General features: G+C 37.8%; 4 protein-coding genes across 4 annotated transcripts; 3 read left to right on the top strand and 1 right to left on the bottom strand.

Annotated features, from left to right (window-relative positions):
- Window positions 1–427: 427 nt before the first annotated feature.
- On the bottom strand, window positions 428–4,099 carry LOC123270452 (prion-like-(Q/N-rich) domain-bearing protein 25). The gene is made up of 10 exons (XM_044736510.1): window positions 3,867–4,099; window positions 3,571–3,810; window positions 2,837–3,010; window positions 2,520–2,762; window positions 2,288–2,467; window positions 1,819–2,220; window positions 1,521–1,757; window positions 1,289–1,459; window positions 714–1,235; window positions 428–657 (listed from the first exon to the last, which is right to left on the bottom strand). The coding sequence occupies exons 1-10, from the start codon at window positions 3,955–3,957 to the stop codon at window positions 587–589; spliced, it is 2,331 nt and encodes a 776-aa protein (XP_044592445.1). The 5' UTR covers window positions 3,958–4,099; the 3' UTR covers window positions 428–586.
- Window positions 4,100–4,268: 169 nt separating this feature from the next.
- On the top strand, window positions 4,269–5,875 carry LOC123270490 (beta-1,4-mannosyltransferase egh-like). Its single transcript, XM_044736573.1, has 2 exons — window positions 4,269–5,131; window positions 5,202–5,875. The coding sequence occupies exons 1-2, from the start codon at window positions 4,325–4,327 to the stop codon at window positions 5,772–5,774; spliced, it is 1,380 nt and encodes a 459-aa protein (XP_044592508.1). The 5' UTR covers window positions 4,269–4,324; the 3' UTR covers window positions 5,775–5,875.
- Window positions 5,876–6,222: 347 nt separating this feature from the next.
- On the top strand, window positions 6,223–13,630 carry LOC123270805. Its single transcript, XM_044736954.1, has 18 exons — window positions 6,223–6,696; window positions 6,829–7,180; window positions 7,388–7,661; window positions 7,736–7,896; window positions 8,021–8,189; window positions 8,249–8,445; window positions 8,515–8,828; window positions 9,493–9,635; window positions 9,706–9,923; window positions 10,159–10,394; window positions 10,527–10,878; window positions 11,423–11,696; window positions 11,757–11,920; window positions 12,128–12,296; window positions 12,369–12,565; window positions 12,625–12,932; window positions 13,223–13,365; window positions 13,429–13,630. The coding sequence occupies exons 1-18, from the start codon at window positions 6,465–6,467 to the stop codon at window positions 13,627–13,629; spliced, it is 4,104 nt and encodes a 1,367-aa protein (XP_044592889.1). The 5' UTR covers window positions 6,223–6,464; the 3' UTR covers window position 13,630.
- A 218-nt stretch (window positions 13,631–13,848) lies between these two features.
- Window positions 13,849–21,816, top strand: LOC123270803. Its single transcript, XM_044736953.1, has 16 exons — window positions 13,849–14,153; window positions 14,286–14,637; window positions 15,383–15,656; window positions 15,717–15,841; window positions 16,088–16,256; window positions 16,329–16,525; window positions 16,585–16,892; window positions 17,898–18,122; window positions 18,255–18,606; window positions 19,148–19,421; window positions 19,484–19,644; window positions 19,720–19,888; window positions 19,949–20,145; window positions 20,203–20,510; window positions 21,363–21,505; window positions 21,565–21,816. The coding sequence occupies exons 1-16, from the start codon at window positions 13,922–13,924 to the stop codon at window positions 21,787–21,789; spliced, it is 3,711 nt and encodes a 1,236-aa protein (XP_044592888.1). The 5' UTR covers window positions 13,849–13,921; the 3' UTR covers window positions 21,790–21,816.
- The last annotated feature ends 1,424 nt before the right edge of the window (window positions 21,817–23,240 follow it).

Here is a 23,240-nt window from a genome sequence, read left to right as displayed (position 1 = left end):
CATTTTATTTGTTCTAAGAACAATGTTCCGTATGTTCCAAGAACAAGGTTCCATATGTTCCAAGAACAATATTCCACATGTTCCAAGAACAATGTTCCACATATTCCAAGAACAAAGTACCATAAGTTCCAAGAACAAGCTTACATATGTTCCAAGAACAGCATTACTCATGTTCCAAGAAAAATGTTCTATATTTTTCATGAACAATGTTCTATATGTTCCAAGAACAATGTTCCATATGTTCAAAGAACAAGGTTTCATATGTTCCAAGAGTAATGTACCATATGTTCCTAGAACAATGTTCCATATGTTTCACGAACAAGGTTTTACATGTTCCAAGAACAATGTTCCGTATGTTTCAAGAACCATATTACAATTATAATAAAAATAATGTTTTAAGTACGAACAATAATAAATAAATATACAAATAATTAAAACGATACTTTTAATTAGTGACTACAGAAAACTATATTGAATAGTATATAAATCATATAATGTACAATGTCAGCTACATATAATTTAACAATTGTTCCATCATACAAACGAAGGAACAGTGCTATCCCAGCAGTTCCTGAAACAATGGTTCCTAGACGGCAGACTTGACAACCACCATGAGGAAAACTAACAGTGCAGAGGCAAAGATACTGCCCGCTCCACCTAGAACAGAAGTATTATCAGTAAAAATGCTCAGGAACAAGCAGGAACTAACGTACCGCAGAATGTTCCATTGACCTTCTCAAACCCTTTAACGCAGACGCACTTGTTCCTTACACAAGCGACACTGTCGTACTTGGAAGTAACGAAGCATTCACTGTCCGAGTCACAACGTTCGTCCAGTGTTCTAGTTAAGAAGCACCCAGTGGCGTGGTAATGCTGCCCAGTTCCGCATCGGCACACCTTGTTCGCGCCATCTGTCGGCGCCTCACAAGTCGCATTTGAGGTTTGACTGGTGCATTGTTCGACGAACTCGCAGTCTCCACCGAAAGAACTCACCGGAACGCAAAGTTCCGTTGACCGTTCCACGAACAGTTTCGTGCATTTGCACTCACCGTTCCTACACTCGGTATGTTCCACCGCGGAACAGTGGCTGGTGGTGTTACATTTGGCGTTCAACCCTATTTTACAATTACCTTCCGATGAAAAGTAGTTCGGCTTGCACATGCATTTATTGTTGTGACACTCCGCGAACAGTAGCTTCGCGCAGTTCTCGTCAGTGGAACACTGTTCGCCGATTCCTGGAACAAACTGTCGTCAATCATTGTTACTAAACAAACAAACCACTTCCTACCTGTCGCGCTGTGAATACAAAACTTTGATTTGGAACTAAAGTGGTAATTAGCGGGACAACCGCAAGTTCCACTGGAACAAACAAGATCTCTGTTCGGTTGTTCCAAGTCACACTTTTGATGCAAGCAGGAACACTGTTCATCCATCTCACAATTCTCTCCAAGCTCAATTACTGCGAAAAGTACAAAAATGTTCTAAGAACTTGTTCCAGGAACGGAACTTATGGAACTTACTTGGAACACATCGATCCTCAGCAGCAAATATGTGTCCAGGAGCGCAGATGCACCGCCCAGTTGATCCGCAAATCGAGTTTGTCGTCTCACAGTTCCCGAAACAGTGGGCTCCGATTCCTGGAACGCATTGTTCCTTTCGCTGGTAGTGATATTCCAGGCAAGAACATTTATTGTCCCAGCAAAGAGTGTTCGTAAGTCGTCCACAGTGGTCGTTCACAGAACAGTTACCTCCAACGCCTAGAACAAATTATTTTAATTCCAAAAAAAATCGTTCCAGGAACGGAACAATAGAATTTACCTGTCGAACTTTCTATACACGCTCTTTTGGAATCTACATAATGAAAACCGTTCGAACATGAGCAAGTTCCATCACAAACAAGTTCTTCGTAAGGAACCATCAAAGTTCCATTGTTCCGACACTGTTCCTGGAATTGACACGGTTCCCCATAGCTAGCAATTGCTGCGCAAATTCCAGTTGATATTGGAACAAAGTTATTGTTGCATTGACACTCATTATCAATGCACTGAGAGTTCTCAACCGCGGAACAATGACTGTTCTCGGCACAGCGCGAGTTCAGGCCTTGTCTGCATTGTCCTTTATAATTAAAATAGTTGGCGATGCATTGACATTTTTGTTCTTTGCACTGGGTGTTACTCAGAAGCAAACAATTGTCGTTGTGCGTGCATGAATCATCAATTGCTGGAACAAATTCTTATTAGAACACTGGAATGGAACATTAATAAATTTGTTCTGGAATTAAACTCACCTGTTGCGCTGTGAACACAAGAATCTTGTTCCGGAACATAATGGAACCCCTCGGAACAACTGCAGATTTTAGTTTTTTTGGAACAGATGACATCTTTGTATGTTCCACCCAAATAACACCTTCCATTATTTTCACAGGAACATTGTTCGTCTATCAGACAATCTTCGCCTTTTTTCTTAACTGTAAGAAATAATTTAGAACTATGTTTCGACGGAACGGAACAGGAACTTACTTGGAACACATTGCTTCACGGAAAGTTCCACGAACTTGTCGTAGCATTTGCATCCAAAAAATCCACAACGCGAGTTGTTGGCCTTGCAATCTTCACCATACATGGCACAGGTGGCGCCAATGCCGCTCAAACACTGATCTTGCTCTACGAAATGTTTGTCAGGACAGGAACATCGGTCTTCAATGCATTCAGTGTTCTTTACGGGGAGACAACTGTCAGTGACTGTACAATTATGGCCCAGTTCTGGAACAAAGGAAGGATTATTGGAACAGTTTAGGTTCCTAAACTGTTCCAATGCTTTCTTCTTATGTTCTTACTTTGGGCACTTTTAACGCAGGTGTATTTGCCAGGTACGTAATGGTAATCTTCAAGGCAGGAACATTTTTTCCCTGCGCAGAACACGTCCGTGTACGGTTCCTCAGTGTCGCAGGTTCCGAAGTTCTTGCAGCTGCACTGGATGTCATTCTCGCATTTTTTTCCATGTTCTGAAACTGTAACAGGCAATCGTTAAAGTAAGAACTCAGTTCTTGGAACATGGAACTTATAACTTAGATTTGGCACTGTGAATCTAAATTTATGATTTTTTAATTTCGATCTGATAACTTAAAACTCGGTTCTTGGAACTCAGTTCTTGGAACTTGGTTTTTAAGACTCAGTTCTTGGAGCTTACGACACTAAATATATAAATTTATATTTTAAAACTCTAAATCAATAATTATGATTTTGGAATTGAAAATTCAGATCTCGGTTCTCGAAACTCAGTTCTTGGAACTCGATTCTTGGAACTCAGTTCTGGGAACTTAAAACATTAAAATTGGAAATCTATATTTTAGAACTCTACATCAATATCTCTGATGTTGGAACTTAAAATTCAGATATCGGTTCTTGGAACTTGGTTCTTGGAACTCAGTTCTCGGAACTTAAAGCACCAAAGTTGAAAATCTATATTTTTAAACTCTAAATCAACATCTCTGATTTTGAAACTAAAAAATTAAGATCTCAGTTCTTGGAACTTAGAACTTCAAACTAGTAACCAAAAAATCTAACTTACTTCTCAAACATTCAACCTTTGACAAAGCAACAAAACCATAAGCACATTGACAAGTTCCCTCTATACATCTTGTATTATTAAGCTTGCAGTCTTTATCATCGCACTTTGTTCCAATCGCCGGAACACAGTGTTCGTTCCTCGGAACATACCCTTCTATACAAATACACTTTTTATCAGCAGAACAATACGAATTTTCCAAATGTGCGCAATCCATTGGCTCATAGCAATCATCTCCAGGTGCTGGAACAATAATTAGAAAACTAGACCAAGTCACTCTTGGAACAGAAGTTACTTACCGACTGCAGATGTATTAGTAACAAATTTCGAACCAGTCACAGCACGGAATACCAAAACTACCAGCAAAATTAACAAGCACTTAGGCGTCATCTTAAGTCGGAGAAAGAATTCAACTGATTCAAAGTTCACTTGAATTTAATGCTGCGGACATTATCTTAGATAAGACTATCTGCTATCTGGTATCGAATCAAGATGGTTGATTATTCCCAGCCAAATAAGTTCTGCGACTAATTAATGTCTCGGCCGAGTGATTTGGGTCACGAAGAATTACCCAAATGCTTTATCCAAGGTCATTCCAGGGGAAAAATAAAAAAAAAATAACATGAATAGGCACGAAAATATGCAACTGATTAGAATTTATCAGAACATGGTCTTGCATTAATGATGTTAGTATGAGACAAATTAACGTTGGATCCATCGCAGTCTGTACCAGGAACTAGAAGTAGTAGCAGCAGAAATGACAATAACAAGCACAGTGAAACACGTGTCCCACTGCTGCCTGTTGATGCTGATAATTACAACCTTCGAGTACACCTCGGGAGTGCTGAGCGACCTGGAGAGCGAAGAAAGACCGAGGATAGGCTCGTGGGAGCGGTACGCAGTGGTGGCGCCTCTGCTGTTCCTAATGAGGCTGCTGACGCTTTTGGCGCTCCCGCAGTCGCTGTTCAACTTCCTGGGACTGACGTTGTACAATGCCTTCCCGGACAAGGTATCTCTGAAGGGTTCGCCCCTTCTGGCGCCGTTCATCAGCATCCGGGTGGTCACTCGGGGAGACTATCCTCACCTGGTCTCGAGGAACGTCACCTGGAACCTGAACAAGTGCCTGGACGTCGGTCTGGAGAACTTCCAGATCGAGGTTGTGACCGACAAGCCCCTGGGGCTAAAGTCCCACCGGCGACTGAGAGAGCTGGTGGTTCCGACCGAGTACCGGACCAAGATGGGGGCCCTCTTCAAGGCTCGGGCCCTCCAGTACTGCCTTGAGGAGGGGGTAAACGAGCTGGCCGAGCACGACTGGATCGTCCACCTCGACGAGGAGACTCTCCTGACTGAGAACTCCTTAAGGGGGATCCTGAACTTTGTCCTGGACGGGAAGCACCCCTTCGGCCAGGGACTGATCACTTACGCTAACGAGACGGTGGTCAACTGGGTGACGACAATGGCCGACTGCTTCCGCGTCGCCGACGACATGGGCAAGCTCCGGTTCCAGTTCAACATGTTCCACCGGCCGCTCTTCAGCATGAAAGGCTCCTACGTGGTCACTCAGGTAATTAACTCTCTTTAGTGATCATTATCATTGTATTATGATGGTTATAATTTTTGGCGGTCTGTTCCAGGCGAGGGCCGAAAGAGAGGTCGGCTACGACAACGGGATAGACGGGTCAATCGCCGAGGACTGTTTCTTCGCTTTAAAGGCCTTCAGCCTCGGGCACTCGTTTAACTTCGTTGAGGGTGAGATGTGGGAAAAGTCTCCGTTCACCATCTGGGACTTTATCCAGCAGCGTAAGCGGTGGATCCAGGGGATCTATCTGGTGGTCCACTCTCGGCAGATTCCCCTGAAGATCAAGCTCCTGCTGGGGGTCAGCTGGTACTCGTGGGCGACCCTCCCACTGTCGACCTCAAACATTCTCCTGGCGGGGCTCTGCCCCATCAGCTGTCCAAAGATCTTCGACGGGCTGTGCGCGTTCATCGGGGCGATGAGCATCTACATGTACGTCTACGGGGTGATAAAGTCCTTTTCTCTGAGCAGGTTCGGGCTCTTCCGGTATCTGGCGTTCATATCCGGAGCCCTCGCAATCATTCCCTTCAACCTCGTCACCGAAAACATCGCAGTCGTTTGGGCGCTGCTCGGAAAGAAACACAAGTTCTACGTCGTCAGCAAGGAACATCAACCTCCTGTCACTGTTTAAGTTCCTTTTTTTATTATACATTTTCGGTTTTAACTGCCTCAATTATTATTGTTATTTATTTTTAACAATTTCTAGAAGACAAATATTGCCAATTTAAAAATCTCATTAACTAATCTAGCCGCAACAACGAAAATACGTTATTATTATTATTATTATTATTATTATTATTATTATTATTATTATTATTATTATTATTATGATACCTTCACAAGATAATTTATTTACTAAATTAATTAAATTAATGATAAGTAGAAGTATGCGTTATTTTTATTGATTTAATTTTATTTATCAGATAACCAATAATAAGACAATAATGATAAGATAGCTCGTATTGTAGAACAATTGTCTGGTCAATTCAATATTCCGATTGTTAAATAATAATTAATATTTTATTTGCTTACAATATTTTTCTTTTTAACAAATATCGACAATTTGAAGTATCTAAAAATAGTCAACAGTGCAATGATAATAAATAATAATAGTTAATGATTACAAGCTACGTAAGCCATAGTGTGAACATAAAAAATAACTGATAATTAGAGTTGTTTATGCACTGAGATTCACCGGCTGCAAATTCTTGTTATTCTTAACTATCAGCAGTGTAATTCCTAGATTGTTATCTAGATTGCCGAGTCACGACGTCAGTTAAAATTAATAATAATCAGCGATGATAAGTCATATTGATTCAAAATGTCAGTCGGGGTAGTAGCAATAAAACAGAGTTTGTTGATCCTGGTGTGTATCTCGTTGAGTTCCGCGGATCCTCCGGGAGGAACCAACAAAACAGTAAAGACTCATCTACCGCTGCTACGAATCCCAGAGAGTTACGTTCCAAAAAATAATTCTCTGGAGGCAAAATGCGACCACCAAATCCAAATTTTCGAGAACTCGCTCCAAAAGTTCGAGCTCTGGGCGCTGGAAAGTATTTAATCTTTTATTAACACTTTGCTTCTGTCCTACCACTAGTTTGTTCTTGTTAATTAGTTAACATTCCTCCTACCCTTGCCCTTCTCCTGAGAAGGCTTTCAAGCTAATGGCTCCTTTCGTTTGTTAGTGTTTGACGCGAGCTCAAAGATTCCCTCGGGGATTTTCCAGGGGAACATCAAGGACCTGGGGATGTACGACCAGTGCCTCAAGGTCAACGTCACTGTCGGGAACGAGACCATCAGAGGGAAGCACTGCATGTACACCCTCGTGGGGGAATTCAATGCAACAAAGCTGCCTTTTAATCCTGCTCTGAGTGTCTGCTTACCAGCGACCTGCAGCCCAAAGCAGGTCAAGGAGAAGATGCAGAAGCTGATTAACATGACTGAACCGTTCCTGGGCGGCATCAAGATCCAGGTGAAAGACGCGACCTGCTCTGAAGTTGATGATCAGCCCTGGGAACTTGGTGCTAAAGTCACTCTGTAGGTATTTTTGATCATAGTGTTGATTAACTAGGTTATTAATAGGATAATTGATCTGTAATGATACTTTTTTTGAAGGAAATTTGATTTCCTTCGAAGATACAGACCAATTAATCCCTATAAATTCTGTACAAGTTATCAAATTTTTGATTAATAAGCAATTTTTTTTGGCTTAATTAATTATTGTTAAAAATTAATTGTTTTCAGTGGACTCTTCGGAGGTCTTGTGACCTTCCTATTAATCTGCACCTTCTGTGACCTCCTATCACGAATCACCAGCATCAACAGCAGCTTGGTAAACACTCTTTGCAAATTCTCATTAATCGTCAACGGCCAACGCATCCTGAGCACTAAAGCCGGCAAAGGAAACCTACCAGCCATATCAGGCATCAGGTTCTACAGTATGTGTTGGGTCATCCTAGGACACACTTACATCCACAGTTTTTTCGGCAGTGTTGTGAATTCTGCTGATGCTTTGCCAGTAAATCATCATAGTTAATTCTTAATCGTTCTCTTATTGAGTAATTAATTTACTTATTAATTTTTTTGTTATAGTGGTTCCGCTCCTGGGGTGCTATAAGCATCCTTACAGCTCCTTTTGCAGTGGATACATTTTTTGCAATGAGTGGTTTCTTGACTTCATACTTGTTTTTTAAAGAAATGGCTCGTGGACGGAATTTTAATATATTTTCTTACTATATTCACAGATATATAAGGTAAGAAAGTAACTAATTTATTAAAAAAGTTGATGATTAATTAATTAGTTCTACAATTAATAGGCTATAACTTCGAAATTATTGAGTTTACGACCTTAAATAACAATTACAATGATTAACACAGATTAACACCGGCGTTTATGGCGCTGCTGTTATTTACAACCTTCCTGCTGCCAAAATTGGGCTCAGGCGCCCTCTGGCAGTCAATAACCACAACCGAGAGTAACTACTGCAAACTCAACTGGTGGCCGATGCTCCTTTATGTTCACAATTACGTTTACAAAGATGGTATGGTCAGTACGACCAATTAATCGACCATTAATCACCACTAATCATGAATTAATTAATCCAGATGTGTATGGGCCACTCCTGGTACCTGGCAGTGGACATGCAACTGTTCTGGGTGAGCCCATTAATCATCTATCCGCTTTACAAGAAGCCCAAGCTAGGATTAATCATCCTCTCCGCCGCCATTGCTGCGTCGATGATCACGCCAGCTGTTGTAGCGGCTGTTAATAAGTTCACTGTTTCTTTGGGAGTCACTGGCGAGTAAGTAAACAATGTTAATTCGCCATTTTTAGAAAAAAAAAAACGAGCATTAATCAAATTTTTCCGCAGTCTTGATAGCGTAATAGACATGATGCTTTACTTTTACATCGTTACTTACACTCGAGCTGGGCCCTGGGTCCTAGGAGTCTTATTGGGGTATATTTTGGCAACCGGTAGGAGAATCCCCACTCCTGGAAAAAGGAAACTCGGCTGGATTTTGGCGATTCTGGCCTTTGCGTACTCGTTTTTTACCTACAGAATCTACCAACAAGAAGACTACCAGTGGAATATCTACTGGGAAACCTTCCAAGCTGCGTTTGCTAGGAATATCTGGGCGTTTGGAGTCTGCTGGATCATCTATGTGTCTGCTCTAGGCCACGGAGGTAAAAAAAGTCATTTTAATCGTGATATTTCGAGGCTGTTAATCAAAAATACGCAGAATTCTGTTAAAACTATGAGTTTTTGTGATTAATCGATCGATATCTCGAAAACTATCGGTCCTAATTGAAAAATTGTTAAACTTTTTTGTAGCTCAGATGATTTTCTATGAAAATGATCTCTTTAGTTTTTTTTTAATTGAGTCGATATTTACCGAGATACAGACCATTAATCACCAAAAAATGGTTTTTAAACCAAAAAACCTATATTTATGATTAATCGATCGATATCTCGGAAACTATTGGTCTTAGGCGAAAAGGTGATGACTTTTTTTGTAGCGCAGGTCATTTCCTATGAAAATGACCCCTAGTTTTAATAATTAAGTCAATATTTACCGAGATACAGACCATTAATCACAAAAAAAAAAAAAACGGGTTTTAAACCAAAAAACCAACATTTATGATTAATCGATCGATATCTCGGAACCTGTTGGACTTAGAGAAAAAGTTCCAAGGATCTTTTTGATAGCTCAGGAAATTTTCTAAAGAATGTGTTAAAATTTTTCAAAAATTACTGATCTAAAGAGAGTTATAGTGGAGTAATCATTAAAAAATTAATAAAAATCGCCTATACATCGATTAAATGACTAATTAAGTTTCTATTTTTCAGGAATACTGTCTAAATTTCTTTCACTACCGATCTATTTGCCCTTCAGCAGATTATCATACTCAATGTATCTCCTTCACTACCAAATTCAGACGATTAGAATAGCATCTTCCCGAATTTCAGCCTACTTTAGTGACGTTCAGATGGTGATCTTTGCAATTTTAATTAAAAAGTTGTCTAAAAAAGTGCACTGACCTTCAATTAATCTATTTACAGCTGGAAGGATTCATCAACGACCTGGTAATCTGCTTCCTCAGTGCATTTGTCTTCAGCCTGATCTTTGAGTCGTCATTTTTGGTGCTGGAAAAGTTGATCCTTACTAGAGAAGGAAAAGTAAATCAACGCGAGACTGTTGATAAAAATAATTTTGAGAAATTGCAGGAAGGAGATGCTTCAGTTGAGAACGGAGTTGTTAATAATGGATTTGAGAAGTAGTTAGATATTAGTATGTTAATTTAAAGACGGATAAAGGAATGAAATACATATTTTTTTAAGAAATTAAAGGTGTCTTGTTGAATTTTCTAAAGAATGAAAAGGTTGAGAAAGTGTAATGAATAAAATTAATGCAGCTTAAATAATTTACACACTGTTATCTTTAGAAGAATTGATTAACCAATCTTGGTCTCATTAATATTCAATAATAAGCAGCGGTAATACGTCATATTGATCCGAAATGTCAGTCGGGGTGGTAGCAATAAAACAGAGTTTGTTGATCCTGGTGTGTATCTCGGTGAGTTTCGCGGATTCTCCGGGAGGTACCAACAAAACAGTAAAGACTTATCTACCATCGCTACGAATCCCAGAAATTTACGCTCCAAAAAATAATTCTCTGGAGGCAAAATGCGAGCACCAAGTCAAAATTTTCGAGGACTCGCTTCAAAAGTTCGAGCTCTGGGCGCTGGAAAGTATTTAATCTTTTATTAACACTTTGCCCCTGTCCTACCACTAGTTTGTTTTTGTTAATTAGTTAACATTCCTCCTACCCTTGCCCTTCTCCTGAGAAGGCTTTCAAGCTAATGGCTCCTTTCGTTTGTTAGTGTTTGATGCGAGCACAAAGATTCCCTCGGGGATCTTCCAGGGAAACATCAAGGACCTGGGGATGTACGACCAGTGCCTCAAGGTCAACGCCACTGTCGGAAACGAGATCATCAGAGGGAAGCACTGCATGTACACCCTTGAGGGGAATTTCAATGCAACAAAGCTGCCTGTTGATCTTGCTATGAGTGTCTGCTTGCCAGCGACCTGCAGCCCGAAGCAGGTCAAGGAGAAGATGCAGAAGCTGATGAACATGGCTGAACAGTTCCTGAGCGGCAACAAGATCCGGGTAAAAAATGCGACCTGCTCCGAAGTTGATGATCAGCCCTGGGAACTCGGTGCTAAAGTCACTCTGTAGGTATTTTTGATTATAGTGTTGATTAACTAGGTTATCAATAGGTTAATTGATCTGTAATAATACTTTTTTTGAAGGAAATTTGATTTCCTACGGAGATACAGATCAATTAATCCCTATAAATTCTGTACAAATTATCAAATTTCGGATTAATAAGCAATTTTTTTTACTCTTTGACATTTTTAAAAAAATCAATACTCTAAAAGTAACGCAGCCGTCAATCAAAAGTATCTCTTTAACATAATATCATATGCTTTTAAGCGCATCTGTGCAAGCAAATTTTTCGTAATAATGCATTCGATAACATTGTTAACGAGTTTTATTATAGCCCACTGCTTGCTTTTGAATTTCATTTTGTTATCACAAGAAACGATTGTTTTCGATTACTGCAATATTTAACGACGACATTAATATTTATGGATGATTGGAATTTTAACGAGCACTGATGTTTCGAAATATTAAAGAAATGATCAAAAAGCTTTTCAGTAAGAGCTAGAAATTTTAAAATTTAATAACCTATTAATCGGCAATTAATCTTGCCAGGGGCTTCTTTGGAGGCCTTGTGACCTTCCTATTAATCTGCACCTTCTGTGAACTACTTTCAAAGTTCACCAGCATCAACAGCGGCTTGATCAACACCCTCGGCAAATTTTCATTCATCGTCAACGGCCGAAACATCCTGAGCACCAATGCCCCTGAAAAAAACTTAACAATCATTGCAGGCCTCAAAGTCTACGGTATAGCCTTGATCGTCCTAGGACACAGATACTTTACAACATTCACAGGTAGTGTTGTTAATCTTGCTGATACCGAGCCGGTAAGAACATGATTATCTTACAATTAACTGTCACAGTTGATAATTTTCCTTGATTTTTAGTGGTGCCGCTCTTGGATAGCAACCTTTATCTTTACTTTTCCTCAGTATTCGGTAGATACATTTCTTACAATAACTGGAGTTTTAACTTCTTACTTGTTTCTCAAAGAAATGGCCAGGGGGCGCAAGTTTAACATTTTTTTCTACTATTTTCATCGATATTTAAGGTAAAACATCGATTTATTAATGATTAATCAATTGAGTCGTTGATTAATAGGCTGTAACTTATAAACTATTGACTTTAGAAGAAGTTATTGAACCAAAAGTTGTAGAAAATAAAATTTTCCACCTTTTGATTCTTTAAAATTTCTTCTAGGACCGATAGTTTCCAAGTTACAGCCACTTTAAAATAACATGTACTATGATTAACGCAGATTAACCCCTTTGTTCATGGCACTGATGTTAATTACAACATTCCTGCTTCCAAAACTGGGTTCAGGCGCCCTCTGGCAGACAATAATGACCACTGAGAGTGACTTTTGTAGACGCGAATGGTGGCCGATGCTCCTATATGTTCATAATTTCATCTACACAGACGGTATGGTCAGTATAACCGATTAATCGACTATTAATCATCACTAACCATGAAACTAACAAGTGTTTTGATTGTTCCAGTCATGTCTACTCCACACCTGGTACCTAGCATTGGACATGCAACTCTTTTGGGTGAGCCCATTAATCATCTATCCGCTTCACAAAAAGCCCAAGCTGGGATTAATCATCCTCTTGGCCGCCATTGTTGCGTCGGTAATCACGCCAGCTGCTGTAGCGGCTGTCAATAAATTCTCTACAGCCTTACAACCGAAGGATAGGTAAATAGTACTTTGAAGAAGTTATTTATTATGACTTAATTGATTCATTGTCATTTCAGTGGTGATAGGTTGATGTTGCTGAACTTTTACATCTTAACTTACAACCGCGCTGGGCCTTGGTTGCTAGGAGTCTTATTAGGATACCTTTTGGCAACCGGTAAGAGACTCCCTATCCCTGGAGGAAAGAAACTTGGCTGGATTTTGGCGATTCTAGCCTTCGCGTACTCGTTTTTTACGTACAGAATCTATCAACAAGAAGACTACAAGTGGACCATCTACTGGGAATCATTCCATTCTGGTTTCGCGAGGCATTTCTGGGCGTTTGGGATCTGCTGGATCATCTATGTGTCTGCTCTAGGCCACGGAGGTAAGAAAAATCATCTTAATCGCGATATTTCAAGGCTGTTAACCAAAAATACGTAGAATTGTGTTGTGACTATGAGTTTTGTGATTAATCGGTCAATATCTTGGAAACTATCGCTTCTAGGAAAAAAGTTCTCAGGAACTTTTTTGTAGCTTAATAATTTTTTATAAATTCTATTATTAATCTGGTTAAAATCATTGATAGTAACCGAGTTATGAATGATTAATCACCAGAAAATCATGTAAGACAGCCTCCGGACCGCACTTAATCAGTCGATTAATCTTATTTAACAGGCTTCGTGTCCAAGTTCTTGTCACTGGGAATCTACATGCCTCTCAGCAGAATATCATACTCAATTTATCTGCTGCACTACACCTTCCAGACCACCAAAATGGCCTCTAGTAGAGTGCCCTCCTACTTTAATAACTTCGAGCTGGTAACTGCAATCAACCTTTATGGTTAAAATCTTCAGTTAATCATTAATTAACCTATCTTACAGCTCCAAGTCTATCTCAGCGATATGTCAGTCTGCATAATCGGCGGGTTTCTCTTCACACTGATTTTTGAGTCGCCAGTTGTGGTCCTGGAAAAATTGATATTCTCCAGGACAAAGCCAACTAATAAATCTTCAGATCTTCCAAAAGAAACTACTTTTAACAACGAGATCATCATTCCTGCAAATGAAAAACAGCTTGATTAAACTGAATAATATAATTTATGAATAATATTGCTATATTGAACAAAATAAATTTTACAAAAAAATGTGAAGTAGTCTTTATTACTCGTTTTTAGCGGTCTAAAGAAAATAATTTGATTAATAAGTAAAAGTTTTATGACTGTCAAAAGTTTCTTATAAAAAGATCCAACTGTTGATTCTGATTCGTAGTATATACATGATTAATGTGCTGTTGTCTTAAAGCAAATTGATTAACCAAGCTTGGTCTCATCAATATTCAATAGTAAGCAACGATAATAAGTCATATTGATCCAAAATGTCAGTCGGGTTGGTAGCAATAAAACAGAGTTTGTTGATCCTGGTGTGTCTCTCGTTGAGTTCCGCGGATCCTCCGGGAGGAACCAACAAAACAGTAAAGACTCATCTACCGCTGCTACGAATCCCAGAGAGTTACGCTCCAAAAAATAATTCTCTGGAGGCAAAATGCGACCACCAAATCCAAATTTTCGAGAACTCGCTCCAAAAGTTCGAGCTCTGGGCGCTGGAAAGTATTTAATCTTTTATTAACACTTTGCCCCTGTCCTACCACTAGTTTGTTCTTGTTAATTAGTTAACATTCCTCCTACCCTTGCCCTTCTCCTGAGAAGGCTTTTAAGCTAATGGCTCCTTTCGTTTGTTAGTGTTTGACGCAAGCACAAAGATTCCCTCGGGGATCCTTCAGGGGAACATCAAGGACCTGGGGATGTACGACCAGTGCCTCAAAGTCAACGCCACTGTCGGGAACGAGAACATCAGAGGAAAGCACTGCATGTACACCCTCGAGGGGGAATTCAATGCAACAATGTTGCCTGTTGATCCTGCTATGAGTGTCTGCTTGCCAGCAACCTGCAGCCCGAAGCAGGTCAAGGAGAAGATGCAGAAGCTGATAAACATGGCTGAACCGTTCCTGGGCGGTAACAAGATCCGGATAAAAAACGCGACCTGCTCCGAAGTTGATGATCAGCCCTGGGAACTCGGTGCTAAAGTTACTCTGTAGGTATTTTTGATTATAGTTATGATTAACTAGGTTATTCATGGGTTAATTAATCTTTAATGAAGATTGTCTTTTCATTTAAAATCAATAATTCAAAAGTTAAAGAGCCATTTACTAATAATGTACCTATCGCATGAAATGATACGTCCAGATGCGCCCACTTGTGTAAAGTTCTGAGAAAAATTATGCTGCTTACATATGCAAATTATCTACTTACGTATGTATATTCATTTTTTGAGTCTCTGTGTACATTAATGATTATTTGAGGTTCGATGCAAACGCTTTATGCAACGTGATAATATTGACACGATTTATAATACTTCCAAATTTTATGAGCAGACATTTTGTAATTGACCTAAATGAAAAGAATTTAAACCATAAAAAAACGAATGGTTATTGTTTTAAATTTTATTAATCCTTACAGTGAAACTTATTTCTATGATTTACTTCAGAAATGGATTTTCAAGCCCAAATTAAAAAATATCTAAAAAGTAATGGTTTCAATTAATGATAAATTTAATTTTCTAAAAAAAGTCTCTTTTAATTTTCTTTTAAATTCAATAATTTAAAAGATATAGCTCTATTAATCACTACAAAAATAATATTCAGCCCTACTGAATTTATACTATCAAAATGACTTATTTTTTCCTCAATTTAATTTTCTACAAAATAAGTTGCTTCCTTTTTTTCTTAAAACAATATCAACCAAGTTATCAGGCATTAATCACCAATTAATCCTTTCAGAGGGGTATTAGGCGCTCTTATAACATTCCTATTAATTTGCACCATTTGCGAACTGCTTTTAAAGTTCACCAGCATCAACAGTGGCTCGATCATGACCCTCGGTAAATTTTCATTAATGGTCAATAGCCGACGCATCCTGAGCACCAAGGCCCCTGAAGAAAATCTACCAATAATTCCAGGCCTCAAAGTCTACGGTATAGCCTTGATCGTCCTAGGACACAGATACTTTATAACAGTCTTAAGTAGTCTTGTTAATCTTGTTGATGTCAAGCTGGTAAGAAAATGATTATCGTACAATTTACCATCACAGTTAATAAATTTCATTGATTTTCAGTGGTGCTTTTCTTGGAAAGCGACCTTCATTTTATCGTTCCCTCAGTATTCGGTAGATACATTTCTTACAATAACTGGAATTTTAACTTCTTACTTGTTTCTCAAAGAAATGGCCAGGGGGCGCAAGTTTAACATTTTTTTCTACTATTTTCATCGATATTTAAGGTAAAACATCGATTTATTAATGATTAATCAATTGAGTCGTTGATTAATAGGCTGTAACTTATAAACTATTGACTTTAGAAGAAGTTATTGAACCAAAAGTTGTAGAAAATAAAATTTTCTACCTTTTGATTTTTTAAAACTTCTTCTAGGACCGATAGTTAGCAAGTTACAGCCACTTTAAAATAACATGTACTATGATTAACGCAGATTAACCCCTTTATTCATGGCACTGATGTTAATTACAACATTCGTGCTTCCAAAACTGGGTTCAGGCGCCCTCTGGCAGACAACAATAACCACCGAGAGTGACTCTTGCAGACGCGAGTGGTGGCGGATGCTCCTATATGTTCACAATTACGTCTACACAGACGGTCTGGTCAGTATGACCGATTAATAGATTGTTAATTATCACTAACCATGAAACTAACAAGTGTTTTGATTGTTCCAGTCATGTCTACTCCACACCTGGTACCTAGCATTGGACATGCAACTCTTTTGGGTGAGCCCATTAATCATCTATCCGCTTCACAAAAAGCCCAAGCTGGGATTAATCATCCTCACGGCCGCCATTGTTGCGTCGATGATCTTGCCAGCTGTTGTAGCGGCTGTCAATAAACTACCTGCAACCTTACACCCGAAGGATCGGTAAATAATATGTTGCAGGAATTATCAATTAATACTTAACTTGTTGATTCTCATTTCAGTAATGATAGATTGATGTTGCTGAACTTCTATATCTTAACTCATGCCCGCGCTGGGCCTTGGTTGCTGGGAATATTATTGGGATATCTTTTGGCAACCGGTAAAAGACTACCCATCCCTGAAGGAAGGAAACTTGGCTGGATTTTGGCGATTCTAGCCTTCATGTACTCATTTCTCACGCACAGAATCTACCAACATGAAGACTACAAGTGGAATATCTACTGGGAATCCTTCCATGCTGGGTTTGCAAGGCATTTTTGGGCGTTTGGAATCTGCTGGATCATCTATGTGTCTACTCTAGGCCACGGAGGTGAGAAAAATAATTTTAATCGCAATATTTAAAGGTTGTTAACCAAAAATACTTAAAATTCTGTTGATACTATGAGTTTCTTGATTAATCGGTCGATATCTTGGAAATTATCGCTTCTAGGAAAAAAGTTCTTAGGACCTTTTTTGTAGCTTAGTAAATTTTTAGTAAATTCTATTATTAATTTGCTGAAAATCATTGATAGCAACCGAGTTATGAGTGATTAATCACCAAAGAAATCCTGTAAAACAGCCTTCAGACCACTTAATCAGTCGATTAATCCCATTTAACAGGCCTCGTGTCCAAGTTCCTGTCTCTGCCAATCTACTTGCCTCTCAGCAGAATATCATACTCAATTTATTTGTTACACTACACCATCCAAACCATCAAACTGGCCTCCGATAGAGTACCCATCTACTTCACCGACTTCAACCTGGTAACTGCAATCAACCTTTATAGTTAAAATCTTCTAATAATTATTAATCAACCGATCTTACAGCTCCAATTCTATCTTAGCGATATGTTAATGTGCATAATTGGCGGGTTTCTCTTCACACTGATTTTCGAGTCGCCATTTGTGGTCCTAGAAAAATTGATGTTCTCCAGAAAAAGGCCAATTAATCAATCTTCAGAAGATCTTCCAAAAGAAACTACTTTTAGCAACGACATCATCATTCATACATATGAAAAACGATTTGATTAATCTGTATTATATAAGTTATTATGATTAATTATCAATTATAATAATATTGCTTTATTGAAAAAGAAATAATACCAAAGAATCTGAAGTAATCTTTAATATTTGCTTTTAGCAGTCTGAAAAAAATAATTCGATTAAATAAAATTTTAATGGCTGTCAAAAGTTTTTTTTTATAAAAAAATCCAACTGTTGGCTCTGATTCCTGTTATATACATAATTAACATGCTGTTGTCTTAACAAAGCAAATTGATTAACCAGCTTGGTCCTATTAATATTCAATAATAAGTCATATTGATCCGAAATGTCAGTCAGGGTGGTAGCAATAAAACAGAGTTTGTTGATCCTGGTGTGTATCTCGGTGAGTTTCGCGGATTCTCCGGAAGGTACCAACAAAACAGTAAAGGCTGATCTACCACCGCTACGAATTCCCGAGATTTACGCTCCAAAAAATAATTCTCTGGAGGCAAAATGCGAGCACCAAGTCCAAATTTTCGAGGACTCGCTCCAAAAGTTCGAGCTCTGGGCGCTGGAAAGTATTTAACCTTTTATTAACACTTTGCCCCTGTCCTACCACTAATTTGTTCTTGTTAATTAGTTAACATTCCTCCTACCCTTGCCCTTCTCCTGAGAAGGCTTTCAAGCTAATGGCTCCTTTTGTTTGTTAGTGTTTGACGCGAGCACAAAGATTCCCTCGGGGATCTTCGAGGGGAACATCAGGGACCTGGGGATGTATGACCAGTGCCTCAAGGTCAACGCCACTGTCGAGAACGAGACCATCAGAGGGAAGCACTGCATGTACTCCCTCGAGGGGAATTTCAATGTAACAAAGCTACCTGTTGATCCTATTATGAGTGTCTGCTTGCCAGCAACCTGCAGCCCGAAGCAGGTCAAGGAGAAGATGCAGAAGCTGATGAACATGGCTGAACAGTTCCTGGGCAGCAACAAGATCCGGGTAAAAAATGCGACCTGCTCCGAAGTTGATGATCAGCCCTGGGAACTCGGTGCTAAAGTCACTCTGTAGGTATTTTTGATTATAGTGTTGATTAACTAGGTTATCAATAGGTTAATTGATCTGTAATAATACTTTTTTTGAAGGAAATTTGATTTCCTACGGAGATACAGATCAATTAATCCCTATAAATTCTGTACAAATTATCAAATTTCGGATTAATAAGCAATTTTTTTTTTCTCTCTGATATTTCTTGTAATATCAATACACTCCAAAAGTAACGCAGCCTTCAATCAAAAGTCTCTTTTTAACATAATATCATTTGCTTTTAAGCGCACCTGTGCAAGCAAATTTTTCGTGATAATGCATTCGATAACATTGTTAACGAGTTTTATTATAACTCACTGCTTGCTTTTGAATTACATTTTGTTATCACAAGAAACAATTGTTTTCGATTACTGCAATATTTAACGATGACATTGACATTAATGTATGATTGGAATTTAAACCAGCACTGATGTTTCGAAATATTAAAGGGATGTTAAAAATGCCTTTTAGCAAGAGCTAGAAAAATTTTATAACCTATTAATCGGCAATTAATTTTTCCAGGGGCATCTTTGTGGGTCTTGTGGCCTTCCTATTAATCTGCACCTTCTGCGAACTACTTCTAAAATTCACCAGCGTCAACAGTGGCTTGATCAACACACTCAGCAAATTTTCATTCATCGTCAATGGCCAACGCATCCTGAGCACCAAAGTCTCCAAGGAGAACATCCCTGCCATCGCAGGTCTCAAAGTCTTCAGCATGTTCTGGATAGTCTTGGTCCACGCCTACATTTACTCCCTTAGCAGCAGCATGGTCAATTTCGGAGAAATCGAAGATGTAAGTGACTGATTAACGGCCATTAATCATCAATTACTATCATATTGTTCCTCCTTTTTCAGTGGTATTACTCTTGGCGGTCTACTCACGTCTTTGTGGCTACTTATTCGCTGGACACCTTTCTTGCGGTTACTGGATTCTTGAGTTCGTACTTGTTTCTCAAAGGAATGGCTAATAGACGCAAGTTTAATATTTTCTTGTACTACTTGCATCGATACATAAGGTAAAAAATTTTTCTATAACCAATATTTTTCGAGTTACAGCCACTTTAAAACAATCCTTACAATGATTAACACAGATTAACACCCGCGTATGGAGCGCTGCTGCTATTTACGATATACCTTCTTCCAAAAATGAGTTCAGGAGCACTCTGGCAGCCAATGTTTAACAACCAAAGTACCTGTTGCAAGCAAGATTGGTTGCCAATGATCCTATATGGTTACAATTTCTATTACGTCCAAGGAATGGTCAGTATAAGCGATTAATCGATAATTAATCACCACTAACAAGTGTCTAAATTATTGCAGACATGCCTAGTTCACACCTGGTACCTATCAATGGATATGCAATTGTTCTGGGTGAGCCCATTAATCCTCTATCCGCTTTACAAGAAGCCTAAGTTAGGATCAATCATCCTCTGGACGGCCATTGTTGCGTCGATAATCACGCCAGCTACTGTAGTGGTGGTCAATAAGTTCTCAACGATGATCAACAAGGAACACTAGTGAGTTATTAAACGTCTAGAGTTGAAGGATTAATTAATTAATTAAGAATATTTTAGCACTGACACAACAATGTTGCTGAAGTTCTACATCGTTCCTTACTGCCGAGCTGGGCCTTGGCTGCTAGGAATTCTAACGGGGTACCTTATTGCATCTGGAAGTAAAGCTCCAAATCCTGGAGTGAGAATAATTGGCTGGAGTTTGACATTTTTAGCATTCGCTTACGGATATTTCACCTTCAGAATCTATCAACAAGAAGATTACAAGTGGAATATGTACTGGGAAATGTTCCACGGTGGGTTAGGAAGGCATATATGGGCTTTTGGAGTATGCTGGATCATATTTATGTCTGCTCTGGGCCACGGAGGTAAAAAAAAAATCATTTTAATCGCGATATTTCAAGGATGTTAACCAAAAATACGTATAATTCTGCTGAAACTATGAGTTTTTGTAATTAATCGATCGATATCTCGGAAACTATCGATCCTACGTAAAAAATTTTAAAACATTTTTGTAGCTCAGGTCATTTTCTATAAAAATGATCTCTTTAGTTTTTTTAATTACGTCAACATTTACCGAGTTACAGGTCATTAATTACCAAAAAACATTTTTTGAACTAAAAAAACCTATATTTATGATTAATCGATCGATATCTTGGAAACTATCAATCCTAGGCGAAAAGTTTTTGATTTATTTTGAAGCTCAGGTCATTTTCTATGAAAATGACCCCTAGTTTTTTTTTTTTTTTTTTTTTTTTAAGTCGATATTGACCGAGTTACAGGCCATTAATCACCGAAAAACGTTTTTTGAACCAAAAAAACAACATTTATGATTAATCCGTCGATATCTTGGAAACTATCGCTTCTAGGAAAAAAGTTATGAAGATCTTTTTTGTAGCTTAGTAAATTTTCTGCAAATTTCTCTATTAATTTTCCTAATATCATCGATATTAACCGAGTTATTATCAATTAATCACCAAAAACTCCGATTTTCATCAAAAATCTTGAAAATTTGTGATTAATCCATCAATATCTCGGTACCTATTGCTCCTATCAAAACTCCCAAGGACTTTTCTTGTAATTTATATAATTTTTTATCAAATATCACCAAAATATCCCTTAATCTTCCAAAATTAACCGAGTTACAATCGATTAATCACCAAAAATGCTTGAAATGACATTGAAACCGCTTAAACACTTACCTGCTCCCACTTTTCCAGGTATTGTCACAAAATTTTTGTCACACCCGATCTACTTGCCCTTCAGTAGGGTGTCGTACTCAATCTACCTGCTCCACTTGATAATCCAGGGCATCAGAGTGTACTCAATGAGAACTCCTATCTACTTTACTGAATCTCAAATGGTAAACTATTCTCACTATTTAATTAACTACAATTAATTATGCATTAATTAATTCCACAGACAATTATCATCATCGGTGATGTAGTGACAAGCTTTTTAGCGGCAATTATCTTCAGTCTTGTCTTTGAATCGCCATTTGTAGTCCTGGAAAAATTGATATTTTCCAGAAAAAAGCCGATTAATCAACCAACAGAACCAATTCAAGAAGAGATAACTTTTGAGAATGGAATTATTAATCACGGATTTGGAAAACAAGTTGATTCGTCATCTATGATAACAATTTAGTTTTATTATTATTATAATTATTATTGTATATCTTAAAAAAAAAAAATAAATAATTAAAACATTAATTTATTTTCTTCGTAATCTTATTGACGCCATAAAGATAAGGTAAAAAAATACACTATGGAGATAAAAGAATTATTAAGTACACACCTGACTATAATAGATCACCAAATTTTTTCTTTTGTCAGACGCTGTTGGTGTTTTATTTATTTTATTTTTTATCTAAAATGTTGATTAGAAAAATTAGCAGTTGTTGTTGCTTCAGTCTTAAAACTGGAACATTAATAATTGCAATTTTGTGGATGGTTTGATGATATTTACTTAATTACAATTAAATTTACGGTTTATTAATAGAGGATTTATTATTACAGCTTAATTATTTATTCTTCTACGGAATATTAATCTCAAAAAATGATGTCTGCGAGGTCTTCCTAGCCCTGTGCTTTGATAGAACCAACCTGGGGATCATTTGGATGCTAGCTTGTAACACCCTTGGCTCTGTTTTGATGCCGCTTCTCATTTATGGAACGCTTAAGGTAAAATTTTGTGATTAATCCATCAATATCTCGGAAACTATCGCTTCGATTTGAAAAATGTGAAGACCTTTTTGTAGCTTGAAAAATTTTCTACAAGATTGGTTCTTATTATTTTTTTGATAAAGTTAATATTTATCGAGTTATAGCCTATTAATCACTAAAAATACTGATTTTATAGTATTTTATGGATTTTTTTATTAATCGGTTAATATCTCGGTAACTACTGTGCCGATTTAAAAAGTGTCAAAACCTTTTTGTAGCTTGGAAAATTTTCTACAAGATTGGTTTCAATCATTTTTTTGATAAAGTTAATATTTATCGAGTAATAGCCTATTAATCGCTAAAAATACTGATTTTATAGTATTTTATGGATTTTTTGATTAATCGGTTAATATCTCGGAAACTATTGCTCCGATTTAAAAAAATGTAAAACCTTTTTTGTAGCTCAGAAAATTTCTTATCTTATCGCGCCATTTTTTTTTGCAAAAATCACATTAATTAATCGAGTTACAGTCCATTAATCATCAAAATCTCAAGTTTAAATTAAGTAATACCGTAATTAATTAATTATAGGAGGACTACAAATTTATGATGCCATTTTTAGTCTTCGAGCTGATAAGAATAATCCTCGAAACCCTCGTATTCACATTTTGGATCGTCAGACTGTTAATCAACGACTTTTCCGAAGGATTTTACGTTTTGGTTATTGGAATGATAGTCATGAGTTAGTATATTATTTTTATTAATGCACTATAATTGTTTAAGAATTTTAATATAACTTAAATTTTATTTCAGATACTTTGGCTTACTTTTGGCTTGTACTTTACAACAGGAAAGAAGAGATTAAAATTGTTAATCCACCGAGCTGCAATAAATCTGTGAAGCCTTACGAAGTTAATTGTTAATCTCTGATAA

Source organism: Cotesia glomerata, linkage group LG8 (assembly GCF_020080835.1).
Source record: "Cotesia glomerata isolate CgM1 linkage group LG8, MPM_Cglom_v2.3, whole genome shotgun sequence".
NCBI classification, from domain to species: Eukaryota; Metazoa; Arthropoda; class Insecta; order Hymenoptera; family Braconidae; genus Cotesia; species Cotesia glomerata.
This window is presented reverse-complemented; position numbering and strand designations above follow the sequence as displayed.